Source organism: Anguilla anguilla, chromosome 8 (assembly GCF_013347855.1).
Source record: "Anguilla anguilla isolate fAngAng1 chromosome 8, fAngAng1.pri, whole genome shotgun sequence".
In the NCBI taxonomy this organism is placed as follows: Eukaryota; Metazoa; Chordata; class Actinopteri; order Anguilliformes; family Anguillidae; genus Anguilla; species Anguilla anguilla.
Genome location: NC_049208.1, coordinates 36,532,340 through 36,548,970, shown reverse-complemented (window position 1 = coordinate 36,548,970; position 16,631 = coordinate 36,532,340). Strand labels below are relative to the sequence as shown.

At 45.7% G+C, this 16,631-nt stretch overlaps 2 protein-coding genes across 4 annotated transcripts in view; one reads left to right on the top strand and one right to left on the bottom strand.

Moving 5' to 3' along the window:
• Positions 1-9,601, top strand: part of jarid2b (jumonji, AT rich interactive domain 2b) — a 134,696-nt gene extending 125,095 nt beyond the window's left edge. For both annotated transcript variants that reach the window (XM_035430793.1, XM_035430794.1), the window contains 7 exons: positions 383-497; positions 2,442-2,547; positions 3,624-3,806; positions 6,056-6,186; positions 6,667-6,850; positions 7,820-7,927; positions 8,521-9,601. In XM_035430793.1, coding sequence (XP_035286684.1) covers positions 383-497; positions 2,442-2,547; positions 3,624-3,806; positions 6,056-6,186; positions 6,667-6,850; positions 7,820-7,927; positions 8,521-8,712 — 1,019 coding nt within the window. In that variant the 3' untranslated portion in view covers positions 8,713-9,601. The remainder of the gene's footprint in view (positions 1-382; positions 498-2,441; positions 2,548-3,623; positions 3,807-6,055; positions 6,187-6,666; positions 6,851-7,819; positions 7,928-8,520) is intronic.
• Positions 9,602-10,217: 616 nt separating this feature from the next.
• Positions 10,218-16,631, bottom strand: part of LOC118234330 (dysbindin-A-like) — a 70,021-nt gene continuing 63,607 nt past the window's right edge. The window contains exons 9-10 of one of the 2 annotated variants that reach the window (XM_035430795.1): positions 13,599-13,742; positions 10,218-13,049 (exon numbers count right to left, since the gene is read on the bottom strand). In XM_035430795.1, the coding sequence (XP_035286686.1) occupies positions 12,796-13,049; positions 13,599-13,742 (398 nt within the window). In that variant the 3' untranslated portion in view covers positions 10,218-12,795. The remainder of the gene's footprint in view (positions 13,050-13,598; positions 13,743-16,631) is intronic. The other variant, XM_035430797.1, reaches the window with a different exon arrangement.

Sequence of the window (16,631 nt, the reverse complement as noted above, 5' to 3'; positions counted from 1 at the left end):
CTTCTCATTCGCTCAGGGTTTAGAGACCGTGCTGCGCATTCTCTTTTAAAGCCCCATCCCCCACCAGAGTGTGTTGCGTGGGCTGTTCCGTGCCTGCATATCAACAAGGTGGACTGAAAGACAAGTGCACAATTCATCCTAATAGAAGAAATGATATTCTTCCTTGTGGCAGTAAATGAGACTGCTGTATGCTTGTAAACAGGCTCCGCCCATGTACACACATGGCACTGAAGGAAACACAAAGGCCCATTTAATGTTCCCAGGTTTCTTACTGCTGCTACTGTATGCTGTCCTCAGTGTTCTCATTTTAAGTCTCTGTTTCTTTCCTCCCTGTCTGTGCGTCTGTCCCTCTTTCTCTCTCTCTCTCTCTCTCTCTCTCCAGGAGTGACCATTCCCTGGCTGAACATTGGCATGGTGTTCTCTACCTCATGCTGGTCCCGTGACCAAAACCGCCTTCCATACATTGATTACTTACACACTGGTGCTGACTGCGTTTGGTAGGTACTCTCCATCGTCCGGTAGATAGCTGTCCTCGCAGATCTCCTGAGGTCACAAAGGAGCAGTGATGTCACAGGTCACGTGCTGCAAATGTGGCACCAGGATTGTTGTTTAATTACCATTTAACGCTTGTGTCTAATCGGAGCTCGGGATAACTTTTTAAGTTCTCTTGAAAGGCTGTGAGTACGAACCCCAGAGAGATGTTTTAATTGGAATTACAAACACAGCACCAAATAAACTGGCTTGAAAAGGCAGATTTATACATGCTCAGAACATCCAACCAAGCACTTCCAGGGTTTTTTATTTCTCACCGGGCGATGCTAGGTGCCTCTTAGATGGAAAGCACGACGCTGCTGAGAGCTGTAAATTTTTTAGTGCGCTGTGAAAGATCGCAAAGCCGATCTGCTTAGAGGAGATAATGGGCTCGTAAGTGTTATTCATTTATGTAAAAAAAAAAAAACTGGCGTAAGATAAGAGCCGGGTAAAAAAAGACACCCAGACAAAGAAACAGACAAAAGAATTGCGCGAGCAGCCCTAGCATCAGCCTGACTGAGAAACCACAGCGCTGGTTTTACAGGACAGAGAAACCTGGAATGAAAGCACTGAGACCATTGACTATTGTGTGCTGGCGAACACAGCTCTTTTACATTGGAGTAGATTAGGATCCTGCTCGAGTCGCAAACAGGAAGTGGAGAGGCTGTTACCTTTTCAAAGGATGGTTTGGCGGCTGCCAGAATGCCGGTTTGACGTCACTGAGCCGAGGCTTTGCCGCGTAGCCGCAGTTATGGTTTGAGGTGTTCCAGGTCGGCACAGTCCAATGTTTGTCATTCGGGGCATGGTGTGATCTGTGTCTGTGTGGCCCCTCCCATTTTCTTCCATAATTACTGTGCCCAGTGGCTTCTGCCTAGCTGCAGTGACGTCATGGCAACATGCTTGCTTCCCTGTCCCGAAACCCTTTTGGCCAGTTTAAAATGCTGAGCCAAGATGGCCGCATAATTTGAAGCATTACAGTTTATGGTGAATCATTCATGCTCGCCTGACATCGGAACAGATACGGATGAGTTCCACTCTACATTTTTGACTGTTAAGGGCATTTTTCTTGTAATAATAATGCCATTATTGGGCGTCATATATTGAATTATATGCTTTATTAAATAGAACACTCCTCTCAGTGCTTGTACAGACTGTGTGAGCACAGCAGAAGCGCTCAGTCAGGCTCAGGAACAGTGCTCCAGTCACTGCCATTTTGTGTTCTGGGACAGGAAGGCAAACTTTCTGACGGCAGGTCTCGCTGGAGCAGCCCTTCCCTGCGGTGCGCGGAGGAGCGAACTGAAGCTGATTTGTGAGCGCGCCATTTTATTAGCTCGCTTTAGGAGGCCCCCCGCGGGCTCCAGAAATAACGCGGGGAGCCGCCTATTCGTTGTTTTGCGTGGGGGGGGGGGGGTGCGGCTCCTCCCGTTTGGAGTTATCCCACGGAATGAATTCGTTCCCCCTTCGTTATCCTCCGCGTTTCAAGCTTCACGCCCACGCGTCTCCCGCTTCGAAAGGGGCTGCTCTGTCAGATCTGGTGCCAGATGATTCTGGGGCGGCGGTTTGTGGCGCGCTCTGGTGCGCCGCCTGGTTTGGGGCACCAGTCCTGACCGTCCCAGTGGTCGCCGTGGTTAGGAGTCAGGTTGGCCAGTGCACAGTTGGCCAGAGTGTGACTCTGCTCCCACACTACAGCGTGAAATGAAGTGGTGCTTGGGTGCGTGTTTATACCAGAGCGCTACGATGCGACTCTGCCCAATCGGTAGAGGACATTGCAGCGATGAGCCAGGCTTGCTTGCAATGAAGTGTTCATATTTGGGTAATTAAGATGGGGGGATATCTGTCTTAATTCCCCAAATAAGGGGTTTGCTGACATTGTGTTGGAGGCTGACCACGCCCCTTCCTTCCCGCATTAGGTATTGTGTTCCTGCTGAGGAGAAAACTAAGCTTGATAAAGTGGTGCACACGCTGCTCCAGGCCAACGGGACCCCGGGCCTGGAGATGCTGGAGAAGAACATCATGGTGAGACCCCTCGCTGCCCCTCCCACCTCTCACCCGCCTTCCCCCGTCCCCTCCCACCTGTCCCGCCACTACCCCCGCCCACTCCCACCTCTCCCACCCCTTTCCCCGCCCCCTCTGACCTCTCCACCCCTTCCCCGGCCCCCTCTCCCTCCCACCTCTCACACCCCCTTCCCTCGCCCCCTCCCACCTGTCCCACCACTACCCCCACCCACTCCCACCTCTCCCACCCCTTTCCCCGCCCCCTCTGACCTCTCCACCCCTTCCCCGGCCCCCTCTCCCTCCCACCTCTCTCACCCCTCCCCCCGCCCCCGCCCCCGCCCCCTTTCCCGGCCGCCACTCACAGAACGTTTCGCCACAGTACCGGGAGGTCGCTCCCCACCAGCTCCATGCAGCAGCTCCGCCCGGCCACACCTGTGAGGTGTCTGCCAGCAGCGCTGGGTCATGGGGGCGGAGCCATAAGGGTCACTCACCGTCGAGACTCATGAGATGTCTTGTGAGAGACTCTAACAGTAGAGATTCCTGCCTTTCTTTTTCCCCTGAAGGTTTCGAGGCAGAATTTTTCTATAAAAGCTAACTGCTATTCTTTGTTGTTTTATTGTTCCTCCAGCAGTTAAAGTCCAGCTGTATAAATGCGCATAATGTGGACAGTATATATCGCTGCAGATGTGGCTGTAAGGCTGCACTTAATATAAAGCAGTGCAGAATGGAACAAAGCCATTACACTAAACAGGACCGTTCATCTGAATGTTCTGGGTAGAGTCCCTGGGGTGACACTGTAGCAACTTAAACTGCTGCAGTTAAAGGAGGCCCAGCCTTTGTATGTACGGTAGAGTAGAACACAGCTTTTGCACACGTGGAAACACAGCTTTTACACGCCAAGGAACACAGCTCGTCACCAGAATGGATGCAGGTTTGAATCCCAAGATCGACCCTGTCGTAATAGCCTCGGCCGAAATGCCAAACCTCGTCCGCGTGCCGTGTGATTGGACGGCCTATAAGCCCGTACGCAGCGCGTGGGTCTCCGGGTAAAGAAAGAGTTAACGGTGTGACGCCTCTCCCCCCCCCCGCCCCCCCAGATCTCGCCGGAGCTCCTGAGCCGCGAGGGGATCAAGGTGCACCGCACGGTGCAGAAGAGTGGCCAGTTCGTCGTCTGCTTCCCGGGGACCTTCGTGTCCAAGGTGTGCTGCGGGTACAGCGTGTCGGAGACCGTGCACTTTGCTACCACCCAGTGGATGGACCTGGGATACGAGGCTGCTAAGGTGAGCCCACATCTCTCCTTCGGGTCTGTCGGGCGCCGCCCCCCACCCTAAAACGCCTCGAGAGGGCATCGGGCCTTGACTGTCCCCCCCCCCCTCAGTCACACGGGGGGATGGGTGGGATAGGTGGGAGGGGTAATTTTTCAGGAAGGTGACAATCAGACACGACCGAAGAGCTTACTGCCTGTTTCCCCATTAGAGTAGTGTAATAAATGTACCCAAAACGTAATGGAAATTTTCATCCTAAAATTTACAGCTCTCAGTTTAATTTTAATCTGCAATGAGCGTGTTCTGAGATCCAATTTAGCAATTGCAATTATTACATATTTGTGATTATTAACATGATTCTGGTTCCATTTTGTCTGTTTGTCAGCAGTTCTCTGATAGTTGTTGATTGGGGCTGTTAGACAGCCTTGTGAGATTGCCTTTGGTTGTTGGTGCTGTCGCCCTAGCCCTCCTTTCCAGCAGGTGGCTGCATTTATTCATTCTGGCCTTTTCAACCCCTCTGAAAATGCATCGTCTTTCAGTTTACTCTTCCTTCCCTTTGCATCCTTCTTGTCTGTTTAACCCCTTAAAATGCACTGGTGTGAGTAGTGAGTTTATTTGTATTGATTCAGTTTTTTACAGTGAAATTTTCAATCAATCTGGTCACCCAATATACCATTTGAAAGTGATAAAACTCACAGTTCTCCCTCTATAAACTATTTTATGATGCCAATGTTTTAGTGACCCCCATTCCTTATTTTGTAATGTGGGGAGGCCAAACAGGCTTGGGGGGTCCTCACCTTTGCATTTTGGAAATCCACAAATCACATTGATGTTGATGTAGATTTTTTTTAAAAAGCTTTTTTTAATGAAGTTATTCTGTATCAGCAATATCAAATTAAATTGAAAAATGATTTTTTGAACTTGCGCACCTTACCCGAGAGGCATTTTTCAGAGGCATGTAGTGGCAAAAAAGAGCACTTACAGAATGACTTGTTTGTGGAAATTATTTTCCTCAGTGAATCACAAAATAATCAATATTTGCTGCTCTGAGAACTAGTATTGCTGTGAAATTAAATTGCCATTACAATACTGGCAATACTGATGGCAGCAGCCTTGTTTTAGCCAATGAAATCATGTTTCTAACGTTGTAGCCTATAGATTGTTCGGCTTGCCAAATCAAACTTTTTCAGTACACACACGGAGAACTACGCAGCAGCAAAAAAAGGTTCTTGAGGCTTTATACCTAATGGTTTCGCAACAAAATAAATATCCTGCAATGCCTAAGTCTAAACATAAGAGGCCTTGAAGGAAATCACTCGTCTGAGTGAATATTTCTGAGGAGGACAGTGAAATCTTGGCTTTGGCTTCAAAGCAGAGGGCATGTTCTGTGAAGGAGTCGATCCCGTGTTATGTTGGTGTGCATGTAAATGCATCCTCAAAATGTGTTTCTTATTATTCGGCATGCTTATAAATAAGGAGTGGGCGTGAATTATAAATGCGGCTTGTGAAATCGTGGGATATGTATGTGACATTTTTATGGGGGTGGGGTATTTGACAAAAATGTGCATCAATGGACCTCAATAAATGGATTAGTGACTATATTGCTAATGTAGTTGTTTTCTACAATCTTGCAGACTTGCTGCTGCCAGAGGGAGGGGGAGGGTGGCAGACAGGGGGAAAGTGAGCTAATTTCAGCACACTTCTTCCATGAGCATACAGTATACAATAATGTAGTGTTTTTCACCTCTAAGGACTCATAATATCATATGGTTCCCAAGTGTCCTTTTGGAGTCCTTTTTGTCCTTTCCTTTTTGGAAACTCCCTTAGACATAGCTTTGGAAAAAAAAAAGCAATGCAGAATACTCATTTTTGGTGCTATTGTTATCAAATTTGAACCAGCATTGGTCCAGTGTTGTGGCTGCAGCTCCATTGTGTTTCTGAGCAGACCAGGCACATCCACGAGCATCTGTATCCGCTCAAAGAAATAAATCTTTCAGGCGAGAAAAAAAACTTCCTCCTCCATTGTGTTTGAGCATCTGTTACATTGTTTCAGTGATAGTTGGAGTAATTCTGGCTCTTGGAAAACAAACTCCCACGGGTTACCTTTCAAAAGAGACCAGGATTAATGGGCGAAAGGGTTCAAGAATAGTAACCGTTTTATATTGGGTGTGTCATTTTCAGGCTTGTGTTTAAAAAAAAGGGGGCTCAGCATAGGGGGTTTTAATAGAATTCTAATCGCGTGATTTTCCCACTCGGCTCCCCAGGACCTAAAATGGCGGCGCATTGCGAAGCCCTTTTCCATGGAGAAGCTGCTGTACCAGATCGCCACCGCCGAATCCAAACGCGAGAACGGACACGTTCTGAGTACAATCTCCGCTCTTCTCAAAGATCTCAGGTGCGTCGCCTAGCAACACACACAATCGATACGTAGTGTCCCCCGCAGAAGCAACCGGTAGCATGATATCATGAATTTCGAGACCCGTATTGGTAGATTTGTAAAACTAAACACAGTATCTCTTATGACCATTCTGTGACTGAATGGAATTCAGTCTTATACCATTGCAGATTTCCAAGGATATTTAAAAAATAACCCTTATATCAATGCAGTATACTGCACTGTGTACTTTTGGGGGGAAAAACATTATGAGAAATATATTTCACAGCAGTGTATTTAAAAATATGTATCTTAAAGTGGCAGTCAGCTACATTTTCCATATATAGTGAAGCGTTGCAGTACGTATGCATTCTGATCCTGCTTATGTACTGAAATACACAAAGTATAAAAGCTCTTGAGCTCACAGAGGGGGCGGGGTCAGCGGGAGTTTCCATGGCAGCACAGAGCAGAACGTTCCGACCCTCTCCCCCCCCCCCGCAGGGATATGGAGATGAGACAGCGGCAGGAGCTGTACCAGGCCGGGCTGATGTCCTCCGCCCGCTACGGCACGCACGACGCCAGCCAGCCGCCCGGCGAGGGCAGGAAGAAGCCGCGCAAGTGGCTGGCCCTGGAGTCGTCCGAGCGCCGCTGCCAAATCTGCCAGCACCTCTGTTACCTCTCCATGGTGAGCGCCCGCCGCGGCGCGGGCACCGCTAACGCCCGTGTGCAGCGCCGGGGCACAGGGTCATGTGACTGTGAGCTCTGTGTAACATTACGGTCCTGAGCTTTGCTGTGGGGCAAGAAACTTAAAGCCTTTCATTGTATGTTACCGTCAGTCAAACGCTACAGCTTTGTATACACTGTACTATTCTGGAAACCTACAAGAGGTTGTTGTGAGGTAAAGTGACATACATTACAATTATACCGTGGTAGACTATTTCAGGGGAGTTGGGCTGATATACCATACGTTTTTAAGTCTGCGCTTGGCACTATAATGTATGGCTGTAGTGTACAGAACGGCTGTAATTATGGTACCTTCAGACAGAGAAGTCTGTTTATAGCTGTTGCTCTATAGTTGTTACCTTAAGGCTTTTTTCACTTAAGCAATTATGGGCGTTCTGAAGAAAAAATATTTTCTTTGCATTCATTTATCATTTATCATTTCTTTCTAATTGAAGCTAATTGAAATGTATTTTAAATATTGTGTTTAGAAAGTGATTAATAAGTGCTTGGTACAGCCAATCAGAAACAGCTTTTTCGATGTTACACTAGTGTCAAAGACTGTAGCAGAGCAGTGGTTGTGAAGATGTGTGTGTTGGGACTGTGAATATTGCTGGCAGTCAACAGCGTGATGTTTCAGAGGACACAGGCAGCCTTTGTACTGATTTCTGTTCATTTAACGTGCTGCATCTGGACAATCCCCTGACCAGCACTTAAAAATTGGCTTCTAAACGTGGTGCATGATAAATATCATGTGGATGAAGCTTTCACTTTGATCTCCCCATTTGACATGATGGGGTTAAAGAGGAGAAATCTCGCACATGAGCAATGTAAACACAGGGGCTAAGCCAAAGCTAATATTATAGATTAGCAATGCAAACATAAATTAACGCGGTTCCCCACTCTGACATTTCTCTCTTCCTGTGTCCCGCAGGTGGTCCAGGAGAACGAGAACGTGGTCTTCTGCTTGGAGTGCGCGCTGCGCTACGTGGAGAAACACAAGTCTTGTCGCGGGCTCAAGATGATGTATCGCTACGATGAGGTAAGGCTGGCCAGTTCCTCAGCCGACCATAGAGGGGGCGCCGTTGAGACGGAGAACCCAGGGCTCGCACTGCAGCGCGGCTCTTCCCGAGCAGTGTGTGTTAAGTCTGGATCCACACCCAGCCCTGCGTCAGGGACATGTCACAGCGGGTGATAGTTACTTAGAGTATGCAGGCCTAGACACAGTCATGTCCACTCCTAAGAATCCTCAGCATCTTCTCTTTATTGTGAAAATATAAAATATTTCCTTGTAAATGATCTTTGAATTTAAATGTGGAATTTGAATTCTATTTTGTATTCTATACTATATCATCTCATTAAAGTGTAACATTTACAGGCCTGACTCATTTTGACAAAGGATAATTTTATTTGTTTTTCCATTTCTATTTTATAGTTTCTTGAAATAAAGGGGGGAAAAAAACATATAAAAACATGAGCCACACAAGACATTGTGTTTAATCATATGTAAATCATTTCTAGATAACAAGGGGGAAAAAAACTGTTTTTGACGGCAGAACTTTGAAGGCTTTCTCCTGATTTTTGTATTTGTTGTTTTCTTTCCTGCACGGTTTTCTCTCCGCTCGCCGGACCCAGGAGCAGATCAACAGCCTGGTGAGCCAGGTGTGCGGGCGAGCCGCGGTGAGGGGCGGCGGCGAGCACTGCAACGGCGTGGGCATCGGCCGAGCGCCCGCCAAGCGCGGGCCTCGCAAGCGCGCCACCGTGGAGGTGTCGCTGTCCCGCCTCCCCTCCGCCCACCTGTCCAAAAGCGCTATGAGCTCCTCATGAAGATGCCAAGAAAGTCCCCGCTTTTAAACCTTTTTTATTTTATTTTATTTCATTTTTTAAAATAACTTTTGGTTTCATTTTATCGCCCCGCTTCCCCACATCCTCTACCTTCCCCCTTAGTATGAAGAGCCCGCTGTAGAAAGCGGGTTCTTTTTTTTTGCACTAGCTCGAGAGAAGATTTTTGTTTTTGTTTTGTTTTTTTTTTAGAGGTTTTTTTTTTGTTTGTTTTGTTTTCGTGTCCGTCTTAGCATTAAAACGAAACGTTCGCACGTGTAAACGCGTCCTACACCTGCTGAACTGACGCTGCTCTGCGAGGTCAAAGGTGACTTCCTTCAGTTTAGCCCCGCCTCCCTCCCTCATCAGCCCCTATGACTGCACGCACGGTCGTCTGGATCCGTGAGCCAACGGAGGAAAGGAAAACTCCCGATCAGCAGGAAAAAAATTTTTAATGTTTTTTTTATTTTTTTTATTTTTAATTAGTTTTATTTCTCGATTGGTTGATTTTAATCTCTGTAAGCAAGCAAGCAGCTATTTTTGTGGGAGCACGGTGGCGGTCGGGAGAGAAGACATTTTGGTTCACCTGCGTTTTTAACCAGCTTGATTTTTTTATTCTTGATTTTAACCAAGCGGAAGTGTTCTCATTCTCCATTTTCTTCCCTCGGGGGGGGCGGAGGTGGAGAGAAGACCAGGGCTGTCGAGTTCAGAATATCTCTGTGTAGGACGGGGGGAGGTGACCCGTGCTCGCCTCCGCGCCGGTTAGGAATGAAGGGAGAGGGGCTGATGTATGCCTCCTTTCCTTGCGTGTGAAAACTGTGCCTGATTCTTAGTAGGAAAATCCACATTGTTTTTGGTGCTGTTGGGTATTACTGTATATCAAATGACAAAAAAAGAGAAATGCAGATTTCTAGCGTTTCTTTTCAACGGGACGGGAAGGCCGCGAGGCCTGTTCCGTTCCAGATGTGCAATCGTATTGACATTCCATATTCCTCATCCTGTCGTTTCATTTGTACCAGTAAGCATTAATTATTATTATTATATTATTTTCTGTGTTTTTGATCCATATTTTTTTGGTCTGATGTGCTATCACAAGTAGAGCCACTAGTCAAAGGTTGTAAAATGTGAAAATCCAAGTTTTTTGCTTTCCCCCCCCATCCCCCTTTTGAGTTTTCACTTTTCCAGATGTACTATGAATGATTAAATACAAAACCACGAAATCAACTAAAAACAACTTTTGTACATATTCCTGTAAATTTCTTTAAATACTTGAGCCTTTTTTGTGGGGGGGGGTGGGGGTGGGGGTGGGAGTGAGAGTGGGGGGGTGGGGGGTGGAAAGATAGATGAAGAAAAAGCCTTACATTTTTTGTTTCTTCATCTGTGTGCGTTTGATGCTACAGGGTTGCTCTTGTAACATTTATAAATAAGTGCTGCTTACATCACTGAAAAAAAAAAAGATATCGAGTAGCGGGGGCCCCTTAGTTTTTTTAGCTTTACTTTTTTAAATAAAAGGGAAAAATTCATTCACGAAAAAAGGTTTTTACATTTTCATTACTGAAAATTCAACAACGTAGTAGCTACTCATGTTGCACTGAGCTTGTTGGAGGTGACTGTCAAGACCACCTATAATCCAGTTTGTTGGTTGTTGTCCTTCACAGAAGACTGAACTGTTTTAGGAGTATTTAATGAAAACCCGAGTTGAGTGTTTTCAAAAAAACCTGAAAAAATACACAAAAAAACAAAACGTGGTTGTCGAGTTTTTATGACCTTACGGTGTACTCTGAGTTGTTTTCCTTTTTCTACAGTAAAACTATTGCTTACAGTCTGACCTTTTATTTATTGGCTTTGACCCTCTGGCCTTTTCTTGCCATGTGGAAAGGTTCATACCGGCTTTTGCCAGGTTTTATTTTTTTTGTTTTTGTTTTTTTTTTTTTGTTTTTTTACTTTTCGAGTTTGTACTTTTAAGGTTTAATAAAAACTTACAGACATTTCTCTGTGTTCTTTCTTCTTTCTTGGAGCAGGTTTGTGCCTCCAGTGTCTGTGTTGCTTCGGCTGTCACTGTCGTAGTTTTTATTCTTTGCTCTCTACAAACACTTTCTTTCGCTGAAATTCATTTAATGGCCATTACAGTTTGCTCTGTTTAGCTTAATCTGAACAATTTGTTTTATCAAGAGCCAACTGTTCCTTCCAAATTACCGATCATTAGGGGAATTTAAGAAATGGGGGATCCAAATATTTTTGCCAATATCAGACATTTACAAAATCAGTAACAACGGCTTGTTTTTTCAAGAATTCTCAAACTTGTGCTGCATTGCTGTCATTTTGTTGGAAGGGAAAAAATCCCCAATTTCCCCCCTTATTTAGAAACGTGAGTTGTGCCTCCTTAACCCAGTTATGCCTGGACGTCGGGCATTGTTAGTGTGCTTTCCTCCAAGCCAGTTACTGGCCCTGTCCCATCCCTCACACTTGTAGGCTTTGCACTCAGTCAGGGGGCTACTTGGGTACGTGTTCGGAGGATGGTCACTGCACATGCAAAAAATGTGGGGTAATTTACTACAGCATGAAATTGTGCTGGATGCTGTTATAGCAACAGGTGGCTAACCTTTGTAAAGATAATTGAAATTCATTCTAATTTATACTAGACATATGGACATACTGTATATATGGACCAATAATATGTGCTACAGTGGAAAATTAAATAGGAATATTTTCTTCCCTGTCATCTTGGGGACACCTCCATTTGGGAAGACTCTTTGAACTTGGTGAATTGTGAGATACACTTGGCTCCAAATACCAATCCCAAGCAACATTAGGGTAAGGGTTAATTAAGTGTGGGTTGAGTGTACTGCGTGTTGTTTTTTAGACATGGGACAGTCTTGCACACTTACTCACGCTGCATGAACATGCACTTAAGCAGACAAAAGTGTGGGTAACACTGTTTTACACAGACCACAAGCACTGCAAAGAGGCCAGTCCTGAGGGGAGGAGATGCACACTGCTATAGAAGACAGCTGGTAGCCTGTGGGTGTATGCTGTACCATTTGGAGGAACTACTGCAGCAGAAAGCCAAGGAACCCTGGGTGGAGCCCCATCGCTGCAGTCTCCTGGTAAGTCGGCAAACCTTTTCGACGGAGCCCCCGCCCTGCACTCCCGGCAAGCACCTGTATTGGCTGAGGCTCTTGGGACCCATACGGTAGTCTCACCAACAACATATTCACAAAACATAAGCATTAAATTTATATTTTTCTGTATAGGATTTGCATAACTCAACAATGCATTAGACATCTGTCAGAGAACCTGCATTTCCAAACTGCTACAGTTTTTACGGTCTCTTGTAGGTCAGGTATCTTATATAGTTATCAAAGCTACACAAACCCATTAATGGGTGGAGTTATGTGCTGTAAGTTGCTAGGGTTTATTAACCAATAAAAGCTGCTCTTCTTGTCAAGACATGGCCGATTGGTTCAAATGAAAGAGTCACAAGTTTGTAGCTTGACGCGTTTGTAGTACACGAGGCCTCAGTTTCTTTGTGTCAATTGTAAGGAACGGCACAACTGTTTTAATGACCATCACATCTCAAAAGCAACTCGGCAATAGGCTATGGATGCTCAGTCAAGAGTAAACCAGAGTTTTTGGTCTTTCTACTGTCCGTAGAAAATAATATATTATTGAAGGGCATCAAAAATGAACAACACAATTTATGCACAGTTTTAACAAGTAATATAACCCAGAAACCCAAAAGTAGCTTTCAACTTTTAAATTGCTGTCTTATGTAGTGAAAAAATGTGGCCACTGAAGACCATTTAAGCATTTTTTAGCTTTCATTGAAGACCATGTAAGTGATGTTTGCTTAGCTCATTAAATTAATTGATACTGGGCTAGTGTTCGGGGGGATAGAGAAGGTTCATATTTTGTGAGGGGAAGAGGGAGATCGCATTACCACACAGTACTGTTGGGCATTACCAGACAGAGTTTCTTTACAAAAATAATAAGCAGAGAACACAGATGATTGAAGACTTCTTGCGTGGCGAGCGCACGTTGTAGTTTTTTTTTTTTTTTTAAATGGCGGTCTGGTCCTTTGCCCAGGCTCTATGTGGCCGGCGAGTCGCTGTCGTCCGAGTCCTTGGGCGGCCGGCCTTCGGGCAGCGCCGCCAGCGCCGCGTCGGCCTGGACCTCCTCCTCGTCCGGCTGGACGAGCGGGGGCTCGGCCCCGTCGCCCCCCTCCGTCTCCGGGCTGGCGGAGTCGGTGCAGGTGGAGGAGAGGGAGGAGAGCTTCTGCCTCAGCTCCGCCTGCGTGGGCACCCTCAGCGTGATCTCCGCGGGGAAGGGCTCCGAATCCGGGCCTGGAGGGGGGGGGGGAGGAGGGGGGAGGATGAGCCGCTGCGTGAGGTTAAATACTCCACACCTGACCTCTGCACAGCGAAGCAGCGTTCATCCCAGCCACCGCTTTCCTTAATTAAATCTGTGTAATTCATGTTCTGCTGTTCTTCAAGTACAAAAAGCCATTTAAAAACTGACTCCCCCATCGGATTTATTTGAGCGCAAGCCTATTTCCGGAATGGTTAACATTACGGAAACACCAACTAAGTGCTCTGAGGTAAATGTCAAAGGCAGTTAGATTTTATTGAGACTTGGAAGAGTGTCACTGCTGATTACAGCAATTTCTGGTACCTGAACATGCTGACAACTGCAGGTACGCAGTCCACTACTGCGCAGAGCGACAACCCCCTCACGATCGATAACACGGTATCGTTAAAGAATTCACAACTGGAATCACAGGGAACCTGATGCCAAATCAATGAAAGGATTTTAATCCACAAACAATGACTGACTGAACGTAGTCGACAGCAGAGCTGCTTCACTCTCCTGTGTGTGTGTGAAAGGAGCCATACCCAGCATTGGTGAGGCTACGCTGTTATCGTCTCCCCCGGAGTTGAGGAAGACGTCCAGGGCCTCGTGGTCCGACATGTCCATGAGGTCCATCTGCTCCAACATGTCCACGTTCACCTCCATCGAAGACATGCTTCCTATTGGCTCTGACCATGACAAAAGAAGAACCGTCACTGCCTTTTCGTGATACCATTACCCACAATGCTTACAACGGCAAGGATCAAAATCCAGGAATTGGGTCCCGGCCTTTGATGTTTTTGGGAGTAGATCTTTGGAGAAATTAAGACTGAGTAGGATGGATGGATCAGGGTTGTAGTACCATCACTGCCTTTTCATGACACCATTAACCACAATGCCTCACAATGGCAAAGATAAAAATCCAGGAACTTAGCCACTGTATTTAGCCAGAACTGGTAATCGGGTGTAGTACAGTAATTCAGTTCAACTGAGCTTATTCAAACACAATTGGAAATATGCAACACAAAATAACATTTTTAAGAATCAATCTGAAACAACTAGTAAAATATGCTGACTTTTGGTCAATTGCCGACTACAGACGATTGTGAAGCCAAGCTTTGGTTAAGGTTTGGCCGCAGAATTGCTGATGGCACAAAGGATTAGATCAGTCATACTTTCCTGTAAGTTCAGGGTGCCATTGCAACCTGTGGCCCAGGTTTTCAGACATGCTTGGAGCTCCCTCAGTTATACATTAACCAAGCAAAGCCTGCTCTAAATCTGTAACTTGGCCACAGGTTCAGTCAAAGCCTTTCCAGAGCAGCTGAAGTTTATCTACTTTGCCAGTTGTCCTCTCCGTGAGGTGGATGGTCAGTTGGTACCCATCTGTTCCTCCGAGGTTACAAAATTTTTAAAAAATAATCTTAGAAGCTTCGGCCCATGTAAATTCCCCATCACACCTTCAGGAAGAGTACCATCAGCAAGGATCCTAATGTCCACACTGATGTTAGGATCACGGGTAATACAGACTAACCAGATGCTGACCATCTGGTTAGTCTATATTATCCGTGATCCTAACATCAATGTGGACATTAGGATCCTTGCTGATGCTACTCTCCTATGTTCTCCCCATTCTCCCTTTTTTATTTACAGGATTAGTAACAGTTTCTGGTGCTTCAGGCCATCCTCTGAAGATGCACGGTACCAGGCTCAGGTAATTCATTTGTACTTGCTTCTTAATTAATGTCCAAAATTCAATGTTTTGGCTTCAATAAAATAAAGACAGAACTTTCAGCGTCAGGAGTATGGAGCTGACCATCTGGTTAGTCTAAAATAATATCTGTTAGTACAGCCAGTTCCCTTTGTAAAAAAAAAAAAAAAAACTGGCCTTCAGTCTTGCTGTTCAGCTGAAAACTAGTTTTCTCCTCCTAAAACTCCTGGAATCTTTCCCTTGCAGATTTTTGTCATGACTTTTAATGAAGCTTAAGAACTGTGATTTTCGCTCTAGAGTTCCATTGCGGTCATTAGTTTGCATTCTGTGTCATTTCTAGTGTTCACTTATTTAAAGGCTCCGTACCTCAGGTGTTGTGAGCGCAGGGGGGGGCCAGCGAGGCGCAGTAAGGAAAGAGAGGACACCGTTAATGCCCCTTTCGGAGAGAACGGCGACTCCCCCACTGTTCGCCCCACGCGGTGTCCCCACAAAGACACCGTCCCACACACACACACACACACACCTCACAGTGACGCGAGCCTCTCACAGCGACCCCCCAGGATGTTTAGCGTGCCTGAACTGTTTGTACGCGCGGGAGCCGAATCAATCCATCGCAAGGCAAACATCACTGGCGTCCGTGCCACTGTGAGGCGCCCAGCACTGAAACTCAGTCAGTGAGCATGAGGTCATGCAGGCGAGTGTTTGATCTCTGCAGGCTGCGGCGGTGATCAGCAATGAGTGGTGCAGGCTTCCTTCCTGTCCAGCGCCTGGGAGAAACTATCGCCAAACACAGCTTATGAATCTGCTGCTATACGAACCTACTACATGTTGAATCTATTGATTTTTCATCTATTGGCTACGATAGAGTGTATCAGTGGCACTACAGAGAACTATTCCCACTACCCTAAGATCGACAGTATTCTGAATATTTCAGGTGTTTCTAAAAAGCACCTGGGTTGTTCCATTGGTTTTATTTGTTTTTTTGACAAGCTGGGATTTTGAATAGTTAAACCTCCTTATGAGGACCGTTCACATTTTGCGAAGGGGATGTACACTCAACTAATTTCTTGTTGTCTAAAATGCTCTGCGCTGACTAGAACGTCAAGTTAAAAGACTTTAGTTATTAGGGCAAACTATTCATGTAAAAGCAGGAAGATTGCATAATGGATGAACTAATCGTTTTAAGCTCAGTTTTAAGAAAATATCCCTAAATAACTTTCCAGAGATGGAAGGCCCAATTTCATTACAGTACATCTGTAAATGCAGAAATTGATGTAAACGCCTTTTCAGGAACAACTGTCCTGAAAAACTTGATAACCCACAAAAACATTTTAGTGATTTGTAGGTTGTTTAGGTGGAAAATAATAATTGAACACTGAGTGAGTCAAAACTCTTCAAAACACCCAGATAATTTTGGGAGTCCTGTTGGACTAAGAAAAGTCGAGAGGATGTCAACGTTTTTCCCTTTGGGGGGGAAAAGTTAAACGTGGGTTGTCAAGGTTTTAGGACCAACTTGCAACTGCCCACTGTGGCAAGCTCAGTGAAAATGCATTCAAACAGTGCCATCAGAATCCTGAGAACTAAAATATGGAACCAATAAATAAAATACATCAGCAGTGATGAAGTGACACACAGGAAGATCTCAGCTCTGCATGAAGATGTGTGAAATATGACCAAGGCCAAGAAGCAGACCAACTATATTCACAGATATATAGCCGCAAAAAGATAAGAATGGGAGATCTTACAATATGTGATCAGTGCACAGCCAGGATGGCTCACAGTACGGCAGATCATAAAATAAAGCCATACTTACCAATCATCGCCTAACTGATTCAGTCTGTTAGGCCAAGCGTATACCGTTTAGCAGAGG